The sequence below is a fragment of the Bemisia tabaci genome, chromosome 1 (genome assembly GCF_918797505.1).
Source record: "Bemisia tabaci chromosome 1, PGI_BMITA_v3".
NCBI lineage: Eukaryota > Metazoa > Arthropoda > Insecta > Hemiptera > Aleyrodidae > Bemisia > Bemisia tabaci.
In genome coordinates this window covers 35,030,649-35,049,147 of record NC_092793.1, presented here as the reverse complement: position 1 = coordinate 35,049,147, position 18,499 = coordinate 35,030,649, and the positions used below count along the sequence as shown (strand labels likewise).

Sequence of the window (18,499 nt, the reverse complement as noted above, 5' to 3'; positions counted from 1 at the left end):
ATGAGTGCATTTCAGACTTTGCCGATGCGCTCATCGTAATTTTTGAGGCATTATCTGCAGGAAACAACTCTTAGTTTTGCTCTAGCAAAAGTTTGCAACAGGCCCATTGACAAAGCTGTACAGCCTAAATGAGGTGTCACTTCAAGTTGAAACTTTGCCTGGAAGTTTGCTTTAACGTAAGCTTTCATTTGAGCCTTGTCCCGTTGACCAACTCGGGTATCCAAAAAAGGGCGAAACTTGGCGAGGCTCTTTTAACCTGGGTCATTTAAGTCGTTTGAGCACCTAGTAAAAAGATTCTGTATTTTTTTCCTTGCCCAAGACTTCTAATCCATCCACATATCAACTTTTATGACCAAGACCTCCTTCGAATTTGAAAATTTAAATAATCAGAAACACCCTAGGGTACTGTAATTAATTTCATTAAAGAGCTCGAGGATTCGATTTTTATCATTAGGACTTGAATGAAAAAAAGATTGCAGCAGAAAATATTCTCCTGGCAAGACAAGAGTGTTAATAAGTGCCAACTAGTTGAAATGTTAGCACCTTAACATTTTATTCGATTGGCTTGGGATCGTTAGAAAATTGAGAGGAATGATCTCCCCTAAAAAGAAGGGTTTGATACTGTAACACAAGAGCTTCAAGAGCTTTAACTGTCTAATACATTTAAGGACTTGTTCATTAAGTCAGTCCAATTCTTTGCCATACAACTTATGATTGATGCAGACTACAGATACTTAAAACATGAAAGGTACAAAAAATTAACAAGCTAGTTTACAAATGTATACTGATGCTGATCATCAGCCTTCTATGAATTTTAATCAGTCTAGTTTGGTGTTAAAGACGCGTCTAGCATTGTAACAATGTCTTCAATTCTCAGAACAAACAAAAAAGGTGTCACGTACAGGACTCATGAATACAAATTACTAGAAACATAAAAAACTTTTCCATCAACCAACATACACTTATGATGATACAGAATATTTTAAAAAATTGAAGAATAAAAGAAAGGACGACGGACCGGTCTTATGGGAAAAGTGGGCCCGGTTAATTCGGCTGCGCTTTTGATATGTTGTAGGTCTTAACCTACTGATCAAAAGTGTCAGTGGGTGTTTCTTCCTATCTCGAAGTTTTACCCCCCATTTTGGGGGTCAAAATTGCCAATTCGGCGTATAATTGGTAATTTTTACATCCAGGTTTGTTGGTCGCCTATAAGATTCTGAAATGGTTTTTTGAGTCTATTGTATCCTCTGAATAGGCTAGAGACCATCCGAATTCAAAAACTGAACAATTGCGCCTTATGGGGAAGGGGGGGGGGGGTATTTACGCCACCGATTTCAGCGTCGGCGAGTCGCATTTAACCGATTCTTTCGCCATGTTTTGGAGAATTTCTTATACAAATGATTGCGACTGCATCTTGAAAGGTCGACTAAGATTCAGCTCAGAATATACCCCCGGGGGGGGGGGGGGGGGGAGTGCGCGATCGAACTCGGGCAGCGAAACTAGCTTGCGCGGGTCGGATCAAACCGATGCTTCTACCATGTTTTGGAGAACTTTTCATGCAAATGACTCCGGCTGCTTCTTGAAAGGTCGACTGAGATGGAGCACGGAGTATGCTGTAAGAGAAAGGAGGCCTCTCAATCCGCACCCTCTATCACAATAGGATCTCTCAGCATAGGTCAGTGTGGCACTGACACATGGTATAATAGTGGCACTTTTTTGATCCATATCGATGTGGCCAATTTCGATCCATTTTACAATTAGCAATGAGATTATCGACGAATCAGCGATTAATCTTCGTTTCTGGAGAGTACATCCAAGAGATAATTACCCTAAATGATGGCGTTACGGAAGATGCCACATTAGATTGTATGTGATACGCAAGTACTAATTACTTATGCAGTCCGTGGGAGGCAATATATGCAATGAAAAAAGTTCTGAAGGTTTTTGACTGGTTCCCGTTTTTTCATTCTTTCTACCAGAGCTCCATAAGTAATGGACCAAATCTGGAAGCTCTCAGTGCAGTTAGTGAGGCGAGCTCGCTGAGATTTTTTTACTTATTCAAAAAATCTAAGAAAAAACAAGGTCTTGTATTTCTTTTTTTAATTTTTTTTTCTTTTCAAAAGCAACTAACCCTTATCCTTACCAAAATTCTCAGATGCATCAAGATGTGCTGAAAATTGAATGATGCGTTAATTGTTTCTAAGTTTTAATCGTACTAGCCACGTTAAAAAGTGCCACTACTATACTAGTGTCAGTGCCACACTGACCTATGCTGAGAGATCCTATTGTGATAGAGGGTGCGGACTGAGAGGCCTCCTTTCTCTTACAGCATACTCCGTGCTCCATCACAGTCGACCTTTCGAAATGCAGTCGGCCTCATTGGGATAAGAAAGTCCCCAAAACATGACGAAACCATCGGTTTAATGCAACTCGCGAAAGGCAGTTTTGCTGCCCGAGTTCGGTCGCGCACTTTCCGCCCCCTCCCCCCCCCCCCCCAGGGGGTATGTTCTGAGCTGCATCTCAGTCGACCTTTCAAGAAGCAGCCGGAGTCATTTGCATGAAAAGTTCTCCAAAACATGGTAGAAGCGTCGGTTTGATCCGACCCGCGCAAGCTAGTTTCGCTGCCCGAGTTCGATCGCGCACCCCCCCCCCCCCCCCGGGGTATATTCTGAGCTGAATCTTAGTCGACCTTTCAAGATGCAGTCGCAATCATTTGTATAAGAAATTCTCCAAACATGGCGAAAGAATCGGTTAAATGCGACGCGCCGACGCTGAAATCGGTGGCGTAAATAACCCCCCCCCCCCTTCCCCATAAGGCGCAATTGTTCAGTTTTTGAATTCGGATGGTCTCTAGCCTATTCAGAGGATACAATAGACTCAAAAAACCATTTCAGAATCTTATAGGCGACCAACAAACCTGGATGTAAAAATTACCAATTATACGCCGAATTGGCAATTTTGACCCCCAAAATGGGGGGTAAAACTTCGAGATAGGAAGAAACACCCACTGACACTTTTGATCAGTAGGTTAAGACCTACAACATATCAAAAGCGCAGCCGAATTAACCGGGCCCACTTTTCCCATAAGACCGGTCCGTCGTCCTTTAAAACATACAACATCTGATCTGAAAATCAAGATTATACGTGTAGAGGGATGTTGAAATGTAAACTAATAAATAAAAAATTCTCTCTTCACTTCAGTCTTAATTTCATAGGGTTGGTTGGGGTAATTCTGGATGTGCATCATGAAGGTCGTAATATAATGGTCAGGGAATTTTCGCGCTAGTATGTTGCTGCCAACATTCAGTTGGTCACCCTGAATGATTTGCTTCTCATTTTCTGTTTATTTACGAGTGATAACGGAAGTTACCGTGAAGGTGTGTAAGGAGAATCAAATTATAAAATGCATAGCTTCCCTCCTAAGTGTTATAGGTAAGAGAAATTATCTTCATATTCAACAACCATTATTTTTATAAGTAATTCTGTTTATGAAAAACCAATTTTGTCTGTTTTTCGAATGATCAATGAACCTCTGTCTAGATTGAGATTAAACCGGAATCATTCCATCGGAAAAACACCTTGAATAAACGGAATTACACCACCGGTGTTTTTCCGATGGGGTAATTCCGGTTTAACCTCAATCTGGACAGAGGTTCATTGATCATTCGAAAAACAGACAAAATTGGTTATTCATAAACATTACAACTTAGAGAAATAATGGTTGTTGAATATTGAGATAATTTATTTTACCTATAACACTTTGGAGGGAAATTATGCGTTTTATAATTTGATTTTTCACGGTAATTCCCGTTATCGCTTGTAAACAAACAAAAAATGAGAACCAAATCACTCAGGGTGACCAACTGAACGTTGGCAACAATGTACTAGCGCGAAAATTCTCTAATCTCAATATTACGACCTCCATGATGCCCATCCGGAATTACCCCATTGCGGGTAGGGTAATTCCATACGCAACCAGGTAATTCCGGACGCAACGAAATAATTTACCAAAAACTTTTGACAACATTTTTTTCAACAAAAACTAGCTTAACTAGCTCTCCATGATATGAAAAGTTAGCTGATCTAAAAAATGTTGAATTCAATCGGTTTGACTGGTCCGAACCACAGGTCAGAGGACAAATTAGGTTTCGAGCGTCGAAATCTTCCGGAATTATCCCAACAAACCCTAATAAAATTCAACTTCAGTTGGTAAGATCTGACACAACTTGCTAACAATATTGACATCTGCGGCTTTTTGTTCCATTCAGAGATGCAAAATGAAACTTCTTGGAGTGAAATTTCATTCAGCTGCAAAGTAAAATTTTATTCTCCACAAAATTTCAATGATTGTTCAAGGGCTGCATATGCAACGCACAACAACTAGCTGAGAATTCGATAAAAAAAAAAAAAACTCCTGAATTTGATTCATGATTTTTTTTTTTTTTTTCAAAATGAGGATTTTACTGTTTTCGGGCGTTTCACAGCATACTGAGTCCACTGCATAAGTTCCAAAAATCATTCATATAAAGAGGGGTATCGATAAGGGCTGTTTCTGGGCTCATCCTGAAATTCCTCGACTCCACGCTTCTTTGATCATTGAAGGTCTAAATTTTACGGGATGCATACTGATTTGGTCCATTTCCGCCTACTTCTGGGTCCATTACTTACCCAAACATGGGGCTGAAGGCCGATGTTGACGAAAAATGCGGGTTTTTCGGAATTCGACGCGCTGTTTTATTATGATCCCAGCAGAGGAGCAAAAAGCGCTTCAAGTGTGTTCATTAGGGGTGTAAGAGAGTCACTTTTGCCAATTTTCGTCGATGTCAATCAAACCCTGCGCTCATAGTTAAATCATTTTTTTTTTAGAATTTTCTTGTTTTTAATTATTATGTAAAATGGCTTAAAAAGGGTGAATCATCTTACACGAGAATTGAATTCCTTCACCAGAAAATACACATATGTGGTCAAAACCTTCCTCTAAGAACCTTTCGTAGATTCAAAGTCCCCCAAAAAAGCCGGTGTTGCCTATTTCATTGCCTGAATTTGCAGAAAACCATTCAATTTTTTGCAAAATGAGCGCGACGAGGAACAGCCTCCGAATTAGAAATAGATTTCGGTGACTTTTTCTGGTCGGGCTCATTCAGCAAGTTTAAAAGCCTTTATTTTTAATTAATATCTTCCAATCTTTTTAATAAATATCATCCACTTCAGGAAAAACATGTCTATAAGTTGACTGCAAATGCAGTCACTCATGTGCACTGCGCATGTGTGTGTCACTCATTGTGCAACTATGCTGAACTTTAAAACATGTGAACTTGAAATAACTTTAAAAAGTAAGTATTTTCAATTAATTCTGAGAAGCAAAATTCTGAAGAACGGTCACTGCCGATAAAATTTGGGGGGGGGGGGGGTTCAGAAAGGGGCAAAATCAACATGGAGAACTGGTGATTCTGACTCATGACTCAAATATTTCTAGATGTCAGCTAGCCATCAAAGTTGAAAGTCGCATCCTAAAGCACACATGTCATTCCAAGAATTTGTTAGAGAATAGGTGGTCTGTAGATGCATGATCTTCGAACAATTGATACTGGCACATACGATCCACTTGCATCACTCTTACATATCTGTTCCATGCGCATGATCCGAAAGAAATAGCGTAAAATCAGCTAAACCCGAATTTTTCTCGATTTTCACACATAATTGTTGGCAACACTGCGCCACAGCGGGAGATAAATACATGCATAAAACTCCTAGTAATGTTGTCACTACGTATAGAAAATTAAGGTCTTTGAACTTGCAGAATGAGCTCGACAAGGAACAGCCTCAAAATTCTGAAACACTAGGTTTTCCGTGAATTCAGGCAATAAAATAAGGCAACACCAGCTTTTTTGGGGGGCTTTGAATCCACGAAAGGTTCTTGGAGGAAGGTTTTGACCACATACGTAAATTTTCTGTTGATGGGGTTTAATTATCGTGTAAGATGATTCACCCTCTTTAAGCCATTTTAAATAATAATTAAAAACAAGAAAATTCTAAAAAAAAAATGATTTAACTATGAGCGCAAGGTTTGATTGACATCGACGAAAATTGGCCAAAGTGACTCTCTTACACCCCTAATGAACACACTTGAAGCGCTTTTTGCTCCTCTGCTGGGATCATAATAAAACAGCGCGTCGAATTCCGAAAAACCCGCATTTTTCGTCAACATCGGCCTTCAGCCCCATGGTTAGGCAAGTAATGGACCCAGAAGTAGGCGGAAATGGACCAAATCATTATGCATCCCGTCAAATTTAGACCTTCAATGAACAAAGAAGCGCGGAGTTGAGGAATTTCAGGATGGGCCCAAAAACGGCCCTTATCGATAGGTTTCCTTCCTTCATTAAAATATCATTTTATAAAGTTTCATGAAATTTTGCACCTCTGGTTCCATTTGCAGCCATTTAAACATTTTTAAAAACAATGCATGCTCCTGAAAAGTGACAACGAACGACAAATAAAAGGAAAAATCATGAAGAAAAAAATAAGCAACTGCAGATTCATATGACCATGGTTTTGGGAAAGTGAGCTTAAGGTAAAAGTCTGATGAATATAAGTAAAGTAAGAGAGAAGATGGTATAACATATAACATGAAATCAATAAGCAAACTCAAGTAATATGTTGAATAAATAACAAATTTGAATTTTTATGACTAATTGTAAAAAAGACAGTCTTGATTGATAGATACATCAGGAAAATACTCACCACAACAGAAGCAACAAATAATATAATTTCTTTAGTAGCACCAAATGAAGAACTAAGCAACACTTAAAGGGTAAGATGATTAAAAATTTTACATGAATTCTTGAAATTAAAAAGGAGAGAATGGAGTTTTAATGATGAAGACATCTTCGACATTCTTATTTATCTTGAACAATCTGTGATGCAAACACAGAGCATTCTCTCAATTCATTTGGCTGCGATTAGATAAAAAGTGAACAGCAATCTGGATCAGAATACCATCATAAGAGACAATGCTAAACATTTAACTTCAACCTCCGATCTATGGGATAAATTGAAGTTTGTAATTACATGAATGAAAACATAATTTATTCAGTGCATAATTTATTTATTTGAGTGCACAAATATTAGAGGAAATGGAGTCCCTTTATACCCAGAGTTAAGACAACTCGATTATCAGCTGACTGGCAGCCGGCCTTGGCTGGCCATGGAGGCCGAAATGAGTGCACCCAAACGAACGATATTGAGGGATAAGGATCAGGAATCCTGCGATGTCTGTCACACAAAAACAACAATAATTTCTTAATCTATTTTCATTTTGGACCGATAGAAATAACAATTTACTCTTGATAAACCACAATTAGGTAATATTCTCATTATTCTTGTTCACATTCGAGGTACCGCCATCTTGGTGCACTCGTTTCGGCCTCCATGAGCGAGAACCAATCAAAATTGGATTTTTTTTTTAGGCCACTTTCAGCCCAACCAAAAGTGAGTTGTCTTAACTCTGGGTATAAAGGGACTCTAAGAGGAAATTGTTGCAAATTGAGTGATTTTTTCGACTCCCCTCCGGTGAAGAGTCAGTAAAAAATGATCTGATATCTTAATTTTAAAAACAGAGCCTTTGTGATTCTTGCTCTTTCTACCTTTTAAGCTCCGTTTAAGGGCAAATTTCCACATTTCCTGCGGAAAACCCTCATAGCAACAGAATAAGCGATCAAATGCTACGAATACAATTAGATCATTTCTATGTTTTTCAATTTTGATTTTTGGCTTCTTGATAAAAAGTTACAGATCAAAATTCTAAAAGCATTTTTAGCACGAAAATTGTGAATAATTCAAATTCTCAAACAGTGAGCCAATATGGAGAAAAAATTGCTGGATAAAAATACTGCGATGTTAAAAATTTCTGTAACAACTCCAGAATATAGATACAAATACTTTGGTTGTTAATGGAACATTCCTTGACATTGAATTAATAATTAAAGAATTCATATCACATTGCAAAGTTCTCGCGTAGATTTTGAACATCCCAGGCTGTTAGTTTAGCAAAAGAGTAGTTCTAAATCTGCTGTTAAAACTGGGCTCCGAATGAAATCTTCTCATCTTTTCAGGAGTCGGAGGGCCCAGTCTGAGATGTCTGATATGCCCAAAAATGGTCGAATATTTTTGCCTGGCCCCCCTTTTTTTATTTTAACCGTCAGAAAAACGACTTTAAGTCGGACAGCATTTTTTTCAGCGGCATACCTAAAACGCTCTCTCTTATAAACTACAAAAATCTGATTTTTGGACTCATGTAAAATTTGTGACAGGCCAAAAATTATACTTCAAAAGAAACCTCTTTCAGTGGCCTTCCATTAAAACAAAAAACTCAATATCTTAAACCATTTGAAAGTTATGAGCAAAAAACTAATTTCTGTATGACCCTCCGCCCCTTCTCAAAGGAAAGCCAGGTAAGAAATTCGACCACTTTAGGGAGTTTTGTAGCATGCCCTACAATACTTGAAAGGATGAGAAGATTTCATTCAGGGCCCAGTGTCAATTTTTTTCTGTGTAATCATGAGATTATTTTTAAGATAATACACAACATATTACTTAGAGTGTATCATAAAACTAGCATACATTTACTACGGTAAAATAAAATTCATTATTTTTCTCCTTTTTTTCCATGCTTGTCTTTCAGATGAAAAAGATTGGAATAAGTAAATTTGCATGATACAAACATGCTGACAGAAATAATTAGTGCAATAGATTTAATTATTATATCATTACGAATCAAAGGAGGAGTATCGTTTTGGGCCTGGATTTTGCTGAATGTTTCATATTTTCAAATTACAAGTCCTAGGTAGACTCCATGCCAAAAATTATACCGAACAGAGCCTTTGCAAAGGTGCAGCAATGCCTCAAGCCCAAAATCCTGGCATTGAAAAATTTTTTATTTTCGTTGACTTTTTCGACTGTTTTCACTCTTTCAGCAGATGATTCCTACGTATTGTTTTGTGTCCTTCCCATTTCAGGCCTTTAAAATATTTCCAATGAATTTTAAAGGGCCTTACAGTTCATTGTTGCCATTTTTAGGGTTTTTTTCAATTTTAGACACGCAGAACTCAATTTAAATTAAGACCCATATATGAGGACTTATTATCTGTAACAATAGCGGATGTCGAGTTTTCACATTGTGAGAAAATCGCGTTTGAAGTTTTTGAAGCTTTGCACTTTTCTGCCCGTAGAACCGAGAGGATTTTCATAATAAGTTTCATGAAGAGTGACTCTTCCAGTAAAAAACACACGTTTTACCATCTATGTAAGTGAAAAATTGAAGGGGTAACAGCGATTTGAAAAAAATGTGACATCCGCTATTTTTACTGCTAACACTTTTTTATGCATGAAACAAAGTCTTCAGGAAGGGTAAGGCTGGTGAAACGATTGAAATGAACTAAAAGTAAGTCAATGCTGAGTCATTTAACAAAATTGATCAAGAAACTAAACCATTAGTAACTTTTACAACAAAAACAAGGAACAAATTCTAAAATCAGTAAAAAACTCAACAATTCTGGCAAGACGGCCCCAATACGTATAATTTGAGTGTCAGCTACAGCCCATGGCTGGTGGGAAGGCAGTTATCACAAGTGGGTTCGAATCTCCACTGTAACCTGCCGCGCCGGCCGGGGAAAACAGTGGATTCTCACATCCTCTGTTTTTACAAATAACATGGTTTTCAGTTCATACTTCACCGAAAAATTGCTCTGGAAGTCTGAAACTTTGCACAGGCTTTCTTGGAGGCTCTAGATTTCGAAAAAAGCGTTTGCCCTAAAAAAGGCGGATGTCAGCGACCGCTATTGTTACATATATGTCCTCATATGTTTTTGAAAAGAACGCAAAAAAATGAATAAAAAATGTTCAGTGAAAGATTTTTCTACGTTGCCAAATTTTCGAGAAAAATCGTTCCCAAAAGCCAAAAATGGTAAAAATTCGATAAATTGCCACGCCTACGGTTCAAGAAAGTGGGGTACAACTTTCATATTGACGTACGTAACAGCTCTAACCCATATGTACAACTTATCAAAAAATTATAGTTGTACCTGGATTCCCATGATGTGAAAATTGACCCGGATGTGGATTTTCGCAGCCTGTTTTTACTTGAAGGTAGCTCTTTTGAATGTTTTTTGACCTTAGTCACCCTCCATGGGTGTGAACTATATGTATTTTTCTACATATTTTTCGTATCTGGCCATAAAAATGGCTTCCTGTGAACTATAAAAGGCCTAACGGTCGATTCTTGCCAATTTTTACCAATTTTTAAGGGTTTCTTCAAGTTTGCGTGTGTAAAACTTAGTTTAATCTAAAACCGTGCACATTTTCGGAAAGAACGTAAAAAAATACATATATAACAGTGCTTCGTAACTTTTCCCTGCATTCCCAAATTTTCGAGAAAAATCGTCCTAAAGAGCCAAAAATGACAAAAATTGGATCAATCATCACATCGAAGATTCTAGGATGAGAATTTTAAGTTTCCGTTCACTACAAATAACGTATTCAATATGGAAAATTGCAATGTTTCTCACCGAACATGAAATGGCTCAGATGAGCATGACGCAACACCCTCAAAATGCTTCCACCTCATCCTTGACTCGATTTCACCACTTTATTCCTGGAACCTCAAAATAGTCCTTGGAACTCAAGATGCCTGCTACAGGCCAAATACCAAACAACAGAAATTGCACGAGGAAAATGTCCCACAATCCACATGAAAGTCGTAATTCACTTCCTAAAACCTTCGACCTGATGATTAATCCAATTTTTGTCATTTTTGGCACTATAGGACGATTTTTCTCGAAAATTTGGCGATGTAGGGAAAAGTTACGAAGCACCATTGTATATGTATTTTCTTACGTTCTTTCCAAAAATTTACACGATTTTTAGATTAAATTAAGTTTTACACATGTAGACCTGAAAAAACCCTTAAAAATTGGCAACAATGGACCGTTAGACTTTTTAAAATTCACAGGAAGCCATTTTTATGGCTACGTAGGAATATACGTATGAGTCATCTGCTGAAAGAGTGAAAACGGTCGAGAAAGTCAACGAAAATAACGATTTTTCAATGCCAGGATTTTGGACTTGAGGTGTTGCTGCACCTTTGCATGGGCTCTGTTCGGTAAAATATTTGGCATAGAGTCTACCTAGGACTAGTACTTTGAAAATATGAAACATTCAGCAAAATCTAGGTGGGGCCGGAAAAGGCCCAAAACAAAACGATACTCCTCCTTTGTGATTTCAGAAGGTAAAACTACCGAGAGGCAATCAGTAAAATTTGGCTTATAATGTAAAAAAAGTAGAGAGATCTTAATCAGCTTTTAAAATATTCAATGAGACAAAATTCCACACACGGACGCTTACTTAAAATGAAATTAGACATGGGTTTCACTGCCACTCGCTTTTGAAAATTTTTCCTTCCGTAATGCTTGATAAGAACAGAGACAGGTAAAATTGAGGTGGGGAAACAAAAAAAATAGGCTCTAGAACCAGCAATTAAATACATTGAGGGTAGATAGATCAGATTAAAGCTGATACATACTCTTGCTGTAATTGAAAGGAGAGTTGACTCTCCCCTAAATCTTTGAAAAGTAGCTGGTATAAGGAATCTAAACTTTATGCATACAGAGTGGCAACATGGCAAATCGTGCCTCTAGATTATAGAGAATCTTTTACTGAAAAAACGACATTCATTTTACAGCGACTATTGTGTGCTGAATTTCATTTAGTTTTTTTATTGTCTTGACACCAGTATTGATAGATGGTTGCAATCATTAGTCATATGAAGGTGGCTGCGTAGAATCAATTAAAAAACAGGTCATGCCCAGCATTTTGATCTAACTTCAAGAGTGATAAATGATGTACACGGTTCAAAGTTTTTTGCATTTTTAAGAGGTGCATGCTCTGAGGTTAAAGTGCACAAACACATCATGGCAGTATACATACAGTAAAAGTTTGTTAAGTCGAACTATGATTAAGACGAAAATCCGCTTAAGTCGAAATTTTCTTCGGTCCCGCGAAGTTGCATATGGAACAACGTTAAAAAAACTACGCTTTAGACGAATTCGCGAATTATTGAGCCGGGTGGAAAGCCGCTTGTGTCGAAATTTATTTTTCGAAAAATCCGGATTTTTACAACGAAAAACACAAAAAATGCGCAATATAGACGGGAGAAATGTAGAAAAGAGATTCGTTGCTACGTATACTACGCTACCTGTATACACGAAGGGAGTAGAGAAGTGACATCTGTTGGTTGTTATGTCCGAAAAATTGAATTTTTTTTATGCTTGGCATTGACACTTGACACTACGGAACACTAACTTCACTCATTGCGTTATAGAAAACACTGATTTGACTAAATTTCATTGATTTGGCTTAAAACTTAAAATTAAAAAGAGTAAAAGTTAAAAAGCGTTAAAAAGTTGAAAAGAAACAAAATCACTTAAAGAAATCGATAATTTTTAACTGCTTGTGGCGATTTATCACTCCGGAAATGAGCAAAGATTCCAGATTTTGAATACTGGCTATTGCGCTGTCGGCTCCTTCGCACTGACAAAAGAATTTTCCCAAATTGTCCACAGCTAACTGGGCATCTGCTGTGGAAGTCAGTTTTTGGTCGGGGGTGGCTAGATCCTCTTCACCATCATCTTCGGTGTCACATACTCCCATATGGGCCTCGACTAGATCCTCAATTGCCGCTTAAGTCGAATTTTTGCGATTTTTACGCTGATTTTGAGTTAAGCGGAGAAACGAATAACTCGAATTGCCGCTTAAGTCGAATTTTTCATTGGTCCCCAGACAATTCGACTTAACGAACTTTTACTGTATCTAAGATGCCGGTCCTAGAACCAGGTGATTTCAGCAATTGGAAATACACGATCGATTTAGGGCTGAGCAAGGGAAAGATTTTATTGATCATTCCAGATTCAGATGAGGTATCGAAAGTTTTCGAGGATAAAATAGAGACGAAGAAGTATTTGCAAGCATATGCTAGAGCATGCTTGATTATCACTCTAAGGGTAAGTGATAAGCCACCAGAATTTGTCAATGCACTCATTATGATTTTTGGACAAATTACTCTTCAGAAAGAACGCTTTTATCGGCTTTAACAAAGGCTCTAGCGGTCAGACTCAAGCATTTTGAATGATTTGGACACATAAACTTTTTAATAATCACCTGTGCTAGTGTCATGTAAAGCTGAGTTACAAGATTGGTGATCCTTGATTTGCAGGGTAGTTTTTCTTGCTGAATTGTGAACCAGAGAATCAATTCTGAAGAAGAAAAACAAATGTCCTCCAGGAGTGCAGTTTTTGAAGGAGCCCTTAATGTTGATGGAAAAAAAAGGTAACTTTCACTCACAGCGGAAAGTTTCGGTAGAGCTAAACCCTATGGAAAAAAATAAATAGTGGCATCAGCTTGAGGGGAAAAAAGCTTAATCCAGAGTCCACACCCAATTACTTACCTACTTCATCTACTTTCAGAAAGCGATAGAGGATCTGCAGTTTCCATAGCAAGGTTTTTGGCCATATTTTTCTCCCGTCCCCTGACTCCTGGATAAATACAGGGTGATACAAAAGTCTTAGGACACCCCTGAAACTTTTGAACGAATTGAGATAGAGACTTGAAATTTTGACAGTGCTCTTGTGTCAAGGTAAACTACTTTTTTGACACCCCCCCCCCCCCACCCGGAGGAGAGGCTACGGACCCTAACTTTTTTTTCCAAATGGCAACCCTTACCATATGACACATCGTTGGATAGATAATAAAAAAGAACATTTTTGGGGCGAAGTTCAGGTCGATAACTCAATTTTTGACAAGATAGCTGCCAACGGTGGAAACCAGTTTTGGAGGTTTTTCAGGAGTTCTTATCAAAGAAATTACCGGGAACCTGGTACCCAAGGGTTGTTTTACACAGAACATACGAATTTGATATCAGGTCATCGAAATTCTGACCTACATACTGCCATGCTAGGGAAAAACGCCGTTTGAGCCATCTAGTGCGGTCGCTTAGCTCAAAAATGCACGATGATACGCGGTTTCCGGCTACCAACGTGACTTTGGTCTTAAAATGACCGTTAGACCCTCCTGACTCAGAAACCACCGGGAGCCACTCGCGCTCTCCCCGTTTCCCCCCCCCCTTTTGGCCGCCATCTTGGAAAATGGCGGCCAAAATCGGGTTTTTTCAAAATATCTCGAGAACGGTGGCAGATATCGAAAAATTTTCTTAGTTAAAAAAGATTCAGCGTGAAAAAGCGGTATGAATGAAGTACTCATACGTAAATAATATGAGAGAAGGGAGGGGGGGGAGGGGGAGGCCCGCTGCGCGCTCCTCTGCTCCTCAGCTGTCCTGCGAAAAACTCGCTGTTCCGGCGGGCGCGCGTCATCACCCGAGGCGTTGCGCCCTCTGGTAATCAAGCAATTAATAACTAGACACTTGAATCTTCCTGCCTTTTTACTTGCTGTGCTCTGGATAGGTTGGTAGATATAGACAAATTTGAAACCAAAGTAGGTAAAGCACCTTACATAAAGAATTACCAAGAAATAAATATTTAAGTATGAACTGTCATGAATGAACATACAAAATTAGTCACGAACAAGTAGAAAATTAGAGTCAGTCCTGACAGGATAGTACGTACGTAATTCTGCTTCTCCGTAGAAACATCAGGGTGCCTCCTATGGAACGCCGTTTGTACGAAAACCTATTTTCAGGGGGAGAAGTGATTTTTCTTGGGGGAAGAGCAATTTTCGTCGGGGGAGAAACACTTTTTCAGGGGTGGAGAAACTTTTTTAGGGGTGGAGACACTTTTTCTATGGGTGGAGAAGGAATTTCAGGGAGGCGTGAGAATTCTGTGCTCCACTCTCCCGATGAAAATCTTTCCGTCCCTGATCGTGAATATATCGAATATCTGGAGGAGAAATGAAAAAAAATCCTTCCCTCCGCCGTGCGTTCGATATCGCGACTGCTCGGTGCGGAGAAGGATCTTGCTGCGCCGCGACTGCTTTCGATATATCGATTGAGCGCGGTGGAGAAACGTTTCTACGCGTGGATCCACTTTTTTTCGCGGCGATCCACTTTTTCGTGGGGAGGAGCCGATCGCGACTGCTCGGCGCACAATGGTCCACAGACTGGATTTAACGGATCTTTATTCGAAAATGCAATGCACCGTTTTGAAAGATGAAGGAGCTAATCATTTTAGGGTCGCGGATTTTATTGTACATCTTAGTGAGTGAAACAAAATATTAACATCCTGACCGAGAAACTTGACTTTAATTGTGATTTCTGACCCTTTTAGGACTAAAGGTCTAAGGATAGCGAGGCTTTGTCAGAGGCAAGTAGAGGTCAAACTCGGGTTCGATGACTCTAAAGACATCAGAGCAGACCTAAAGAGGATCTCGGAAAATATCTAAAACTCCTCAGAACAGGAAAATCGTCGCAACAGTACGAAAAAAGCTGGTTCTCCGAGGAAAATCGACTTTGCCGGGAAAAACAGGTGTGATAGTGAAAATCAAAGGTCATCAAGTCAAAATACATAAGAATCGATGTATCGCACATCGAAAACATTTTTACAATATATTTTTAATAGACTTTGGGGTCGCAAAAGGTTTTACAAGAAAGGCTCGGAAGAATTAGCGTTATCGCAGTGCTGGAGAGTGATAAACAAAACCGAGGTCATATTCGGATTTAGCAGCAGCTTAAAATACATAAGAACAACTCTACCGTGGGTCCAGGAAAATGTACCAAAATGAATTGCAGGCATCACAAAAAGACGTCAAATTTCCTCATTTTCCCGGGCAAAAGTCGCTTTTTCGGAAAAGTGAAAGATGAAAGGAAAAAACGAAGGTCATTTTTGGACTCAGCGGCTCAAAATATATGAGAGTAGTATAATTTCGTACATGAGAAAAATTTTACCTACATGATGCGGGGGTCAACAGTCGCAAAAACACCAAAAATGCCCATTTTCTGCCCAAGATTGAAGGGCGATGCACAAAAACGGAGGTCATATTCGAATTCAGCGCCTAAAAATACATTCAAATCACCTGATCACGACCGGGAGACTTTTTTTTTAAAAAACAATTGTTTATATATGTTCTTTATTGTCGTAATAGGAGAAAAAATCTTGAGTCTTAAAAGCGTCAGAAATCACAATTAAAGTCAAGTTTCTCGGTCAGGATGTTAATATTTTGTTTCACTCACTAAGATGTACAATAAAATCCGCGACCCTAAAATGATTAGCTCCTTCAACTTTCAAAACGGTGCATTGCATTTTCGAATAAAGATCCGTTAAATCCAGTCTGTGGACCATTGTGCGCCGAGCAGTCGCGATCGGCTCCTCCCCACGAAAAAGTGGATCGCCGCGAAAAAAAGTGGATCCACGCGTAGAAACGTTTCTCCACCGCGCTCAATCGATATATCGAAAGCAGTCGCGGCGCAGCAAGATCCTTCTCCGCACCGAGCAGTCGCGATATCGAACGCACGGCGGAGGGAAGGATTTTTTTTCATTTCTCCTCCAGATATTCGATATATTCACGATCAGGGACGGAAAGATTTTCATCGGGAGAGTGGAGCACAGAATTCTCACGCCTCCCTGAAATTCCTTCTCCACCCATAGAAAAAGTGTCTCCACCCCTAAAAAAGTTTCTCCACCCCTGAAAAAGTGTTTCTCCCCCAACGAAAATTGCTCTTCCCCCAAGAAAAATCACTTCTCCCCCTGAAAATAGGTTTTCGTACAAACGGCGTTCCATAGCCTCCAAGTAGAAATAAATCAGCGTGACAAAAATTAAATTTGTTATAACCCGTTGGGTGTATTGCAACGGTCTCGCAAAAAAACCAAAATAAAAGGAAGTATAAATTACAAATAAATGTTAATAAAATACATTTTTGACGGAAGAGTAAATGGACTACATTTTGCAAGTTGAAACTATAAATTCTAGATCGGTTTAAAACCAACGTACGCGCCATTAGTTTCCCTACGCTTATCCCTGTTATTCAAGAAGAGCCAGAATTTATAGTTCCAAATCGCAAAATGCAGTCCAAATGTTTGGCATGAGAGGATAAATTCTTTTGGTATTCATGACCTAAGTTTTGCAATAAACTAGTACGATATTAGTGCGGTTGTTTGAAAGATGGATTCAAAATTAGAGTGCTTCGGGCCAGTAAGTTGGAAATGCAAACCTTTATGAGCATTGCCCATCATATAAACAAAGTGCTGTGCACTTTAAATTAAAGCGTTGGCACTTGTAATTTTTTATAAACATTGTTTTACATCCACAAGATATTAGCTCGTAGCACTCTTTCGAAGCCTGTGATAGGGTGGTCCACAGTGGCACGATGGCGAGTCTCTCAGTGATCTCAGTTCTACTTGTCCAACCACAAGATTTCACATCGGGAACAACTGGATTCAGCTCCAAGCAATGCTTCCTCAGTGGGAGGAATGTCTCAACCGATCGATTTTTTTGAGTGTACAAGACTCTCCTGCAGTCATTGACGGATTTTGCCTGGCTGGACGAGTCATAAACGAAAATAGTGAAGAGCTGAATTTTTTCAAAATCATTATTAGAAATTTCGTTACACGATTAAAGCGTCAAAAATGTTCCAGTTAAATCATTCTCCAATTTATTCCAGATATTCCACGCCTTCGTCTTGCCTTCGTCGTAGAAAGACGATACGGAGTCACAACCTGTAAACGCATGGAAGAATGTCAGTGCGTTGCGCATATCCGGCGAGATTTTCGATGTTAATTTTTAGAAATTTGGATTAAACTCCTATTTTTACCAACTCCATATTCTACGAACAGGTCCTGCAAACCGAATTCTTTCAAAGTTTGGAACATAGAAGTTGCAATCACGATGACATCAGAATCCACAGTACTGAGCAGTACAAACTTATGACCAGATAGAACAGCATTCTTAATATGAATGGAAAGTCTAGTATCTGCCTCCTCGTGGAAACACGGTGAAATATCGGCGCTTGAAACCAAATTTCCAGCTGAAACGATCGATATACGTCATCAGTGCAAATGACGATCTTACCCATTGTCTCCATAGATTTGATGTCTTGTGCGAGTAATTGAAATAACTGAGTCTTGTTACAATCAACTTGCAAGAAATGGCCAAAATTTTTAGGTAGAGGCGTTGAACCTTTTACGAGAATTTCTCTTCCGGACCCTCTTTTCTCCCTTATGTCTGATTTTAAGCTATAAAAGGCGGATATCTGTCGAAAACAATATCAACCCTGTCAAAGCTCTGCAGTTGACGCTTAATTGCTGACTGAAAAACTTTTACAGAGAATTCGGAGAATGTTTTAGCATTTGATTTATTTAAGGTATGCACCAACACAGCTCCATCAATTACGTTAGCGGTGCACGGGTTTACACAAGTTTCCAAGTTATTTGAATCTGAGCCGCTTAGAACCCTACATCCAATGATACCGCTAAAGTCTAAAATGAACCAAATTTCAAATTAGGTT

At 38.9% G+C, this 18,499-nt stretch overlaps 1 protein-coding gene across 5 annotated transcripts in view; it reads right to left on the bottom strand.

Moving 5' to 3' along the window:
- The window catches only part of Nf1 (neurofibromin 1), a 291,489-nt gene that overhangs the window by 38,951 nt on the left and 234,039 nt on the right, over positions 1-18,499 (bottom strand). The window contains exon 45 of one of the 5 annotated variants that reach the window (XM_072300273.1): positions 6,594-13,419. The exons of 3 other annotated variants lie outside the window; for them this stretch is intronic. In XM_072300273.1, the coding sequence (XP_072156374.1) occupies positions 13,385-13,419 (35 nt within the window). In that variant the 3' untranslated portion in view covers positions 6,594-13,384. Of the gene's footprint in view, positions 1-6,593; positions 13,420-13,451; positions 13,630-18,499 lie in introns of those variants that run through there. One more of the 5 variants, XM_072300279.1, reaches the window with a different exon arrangement.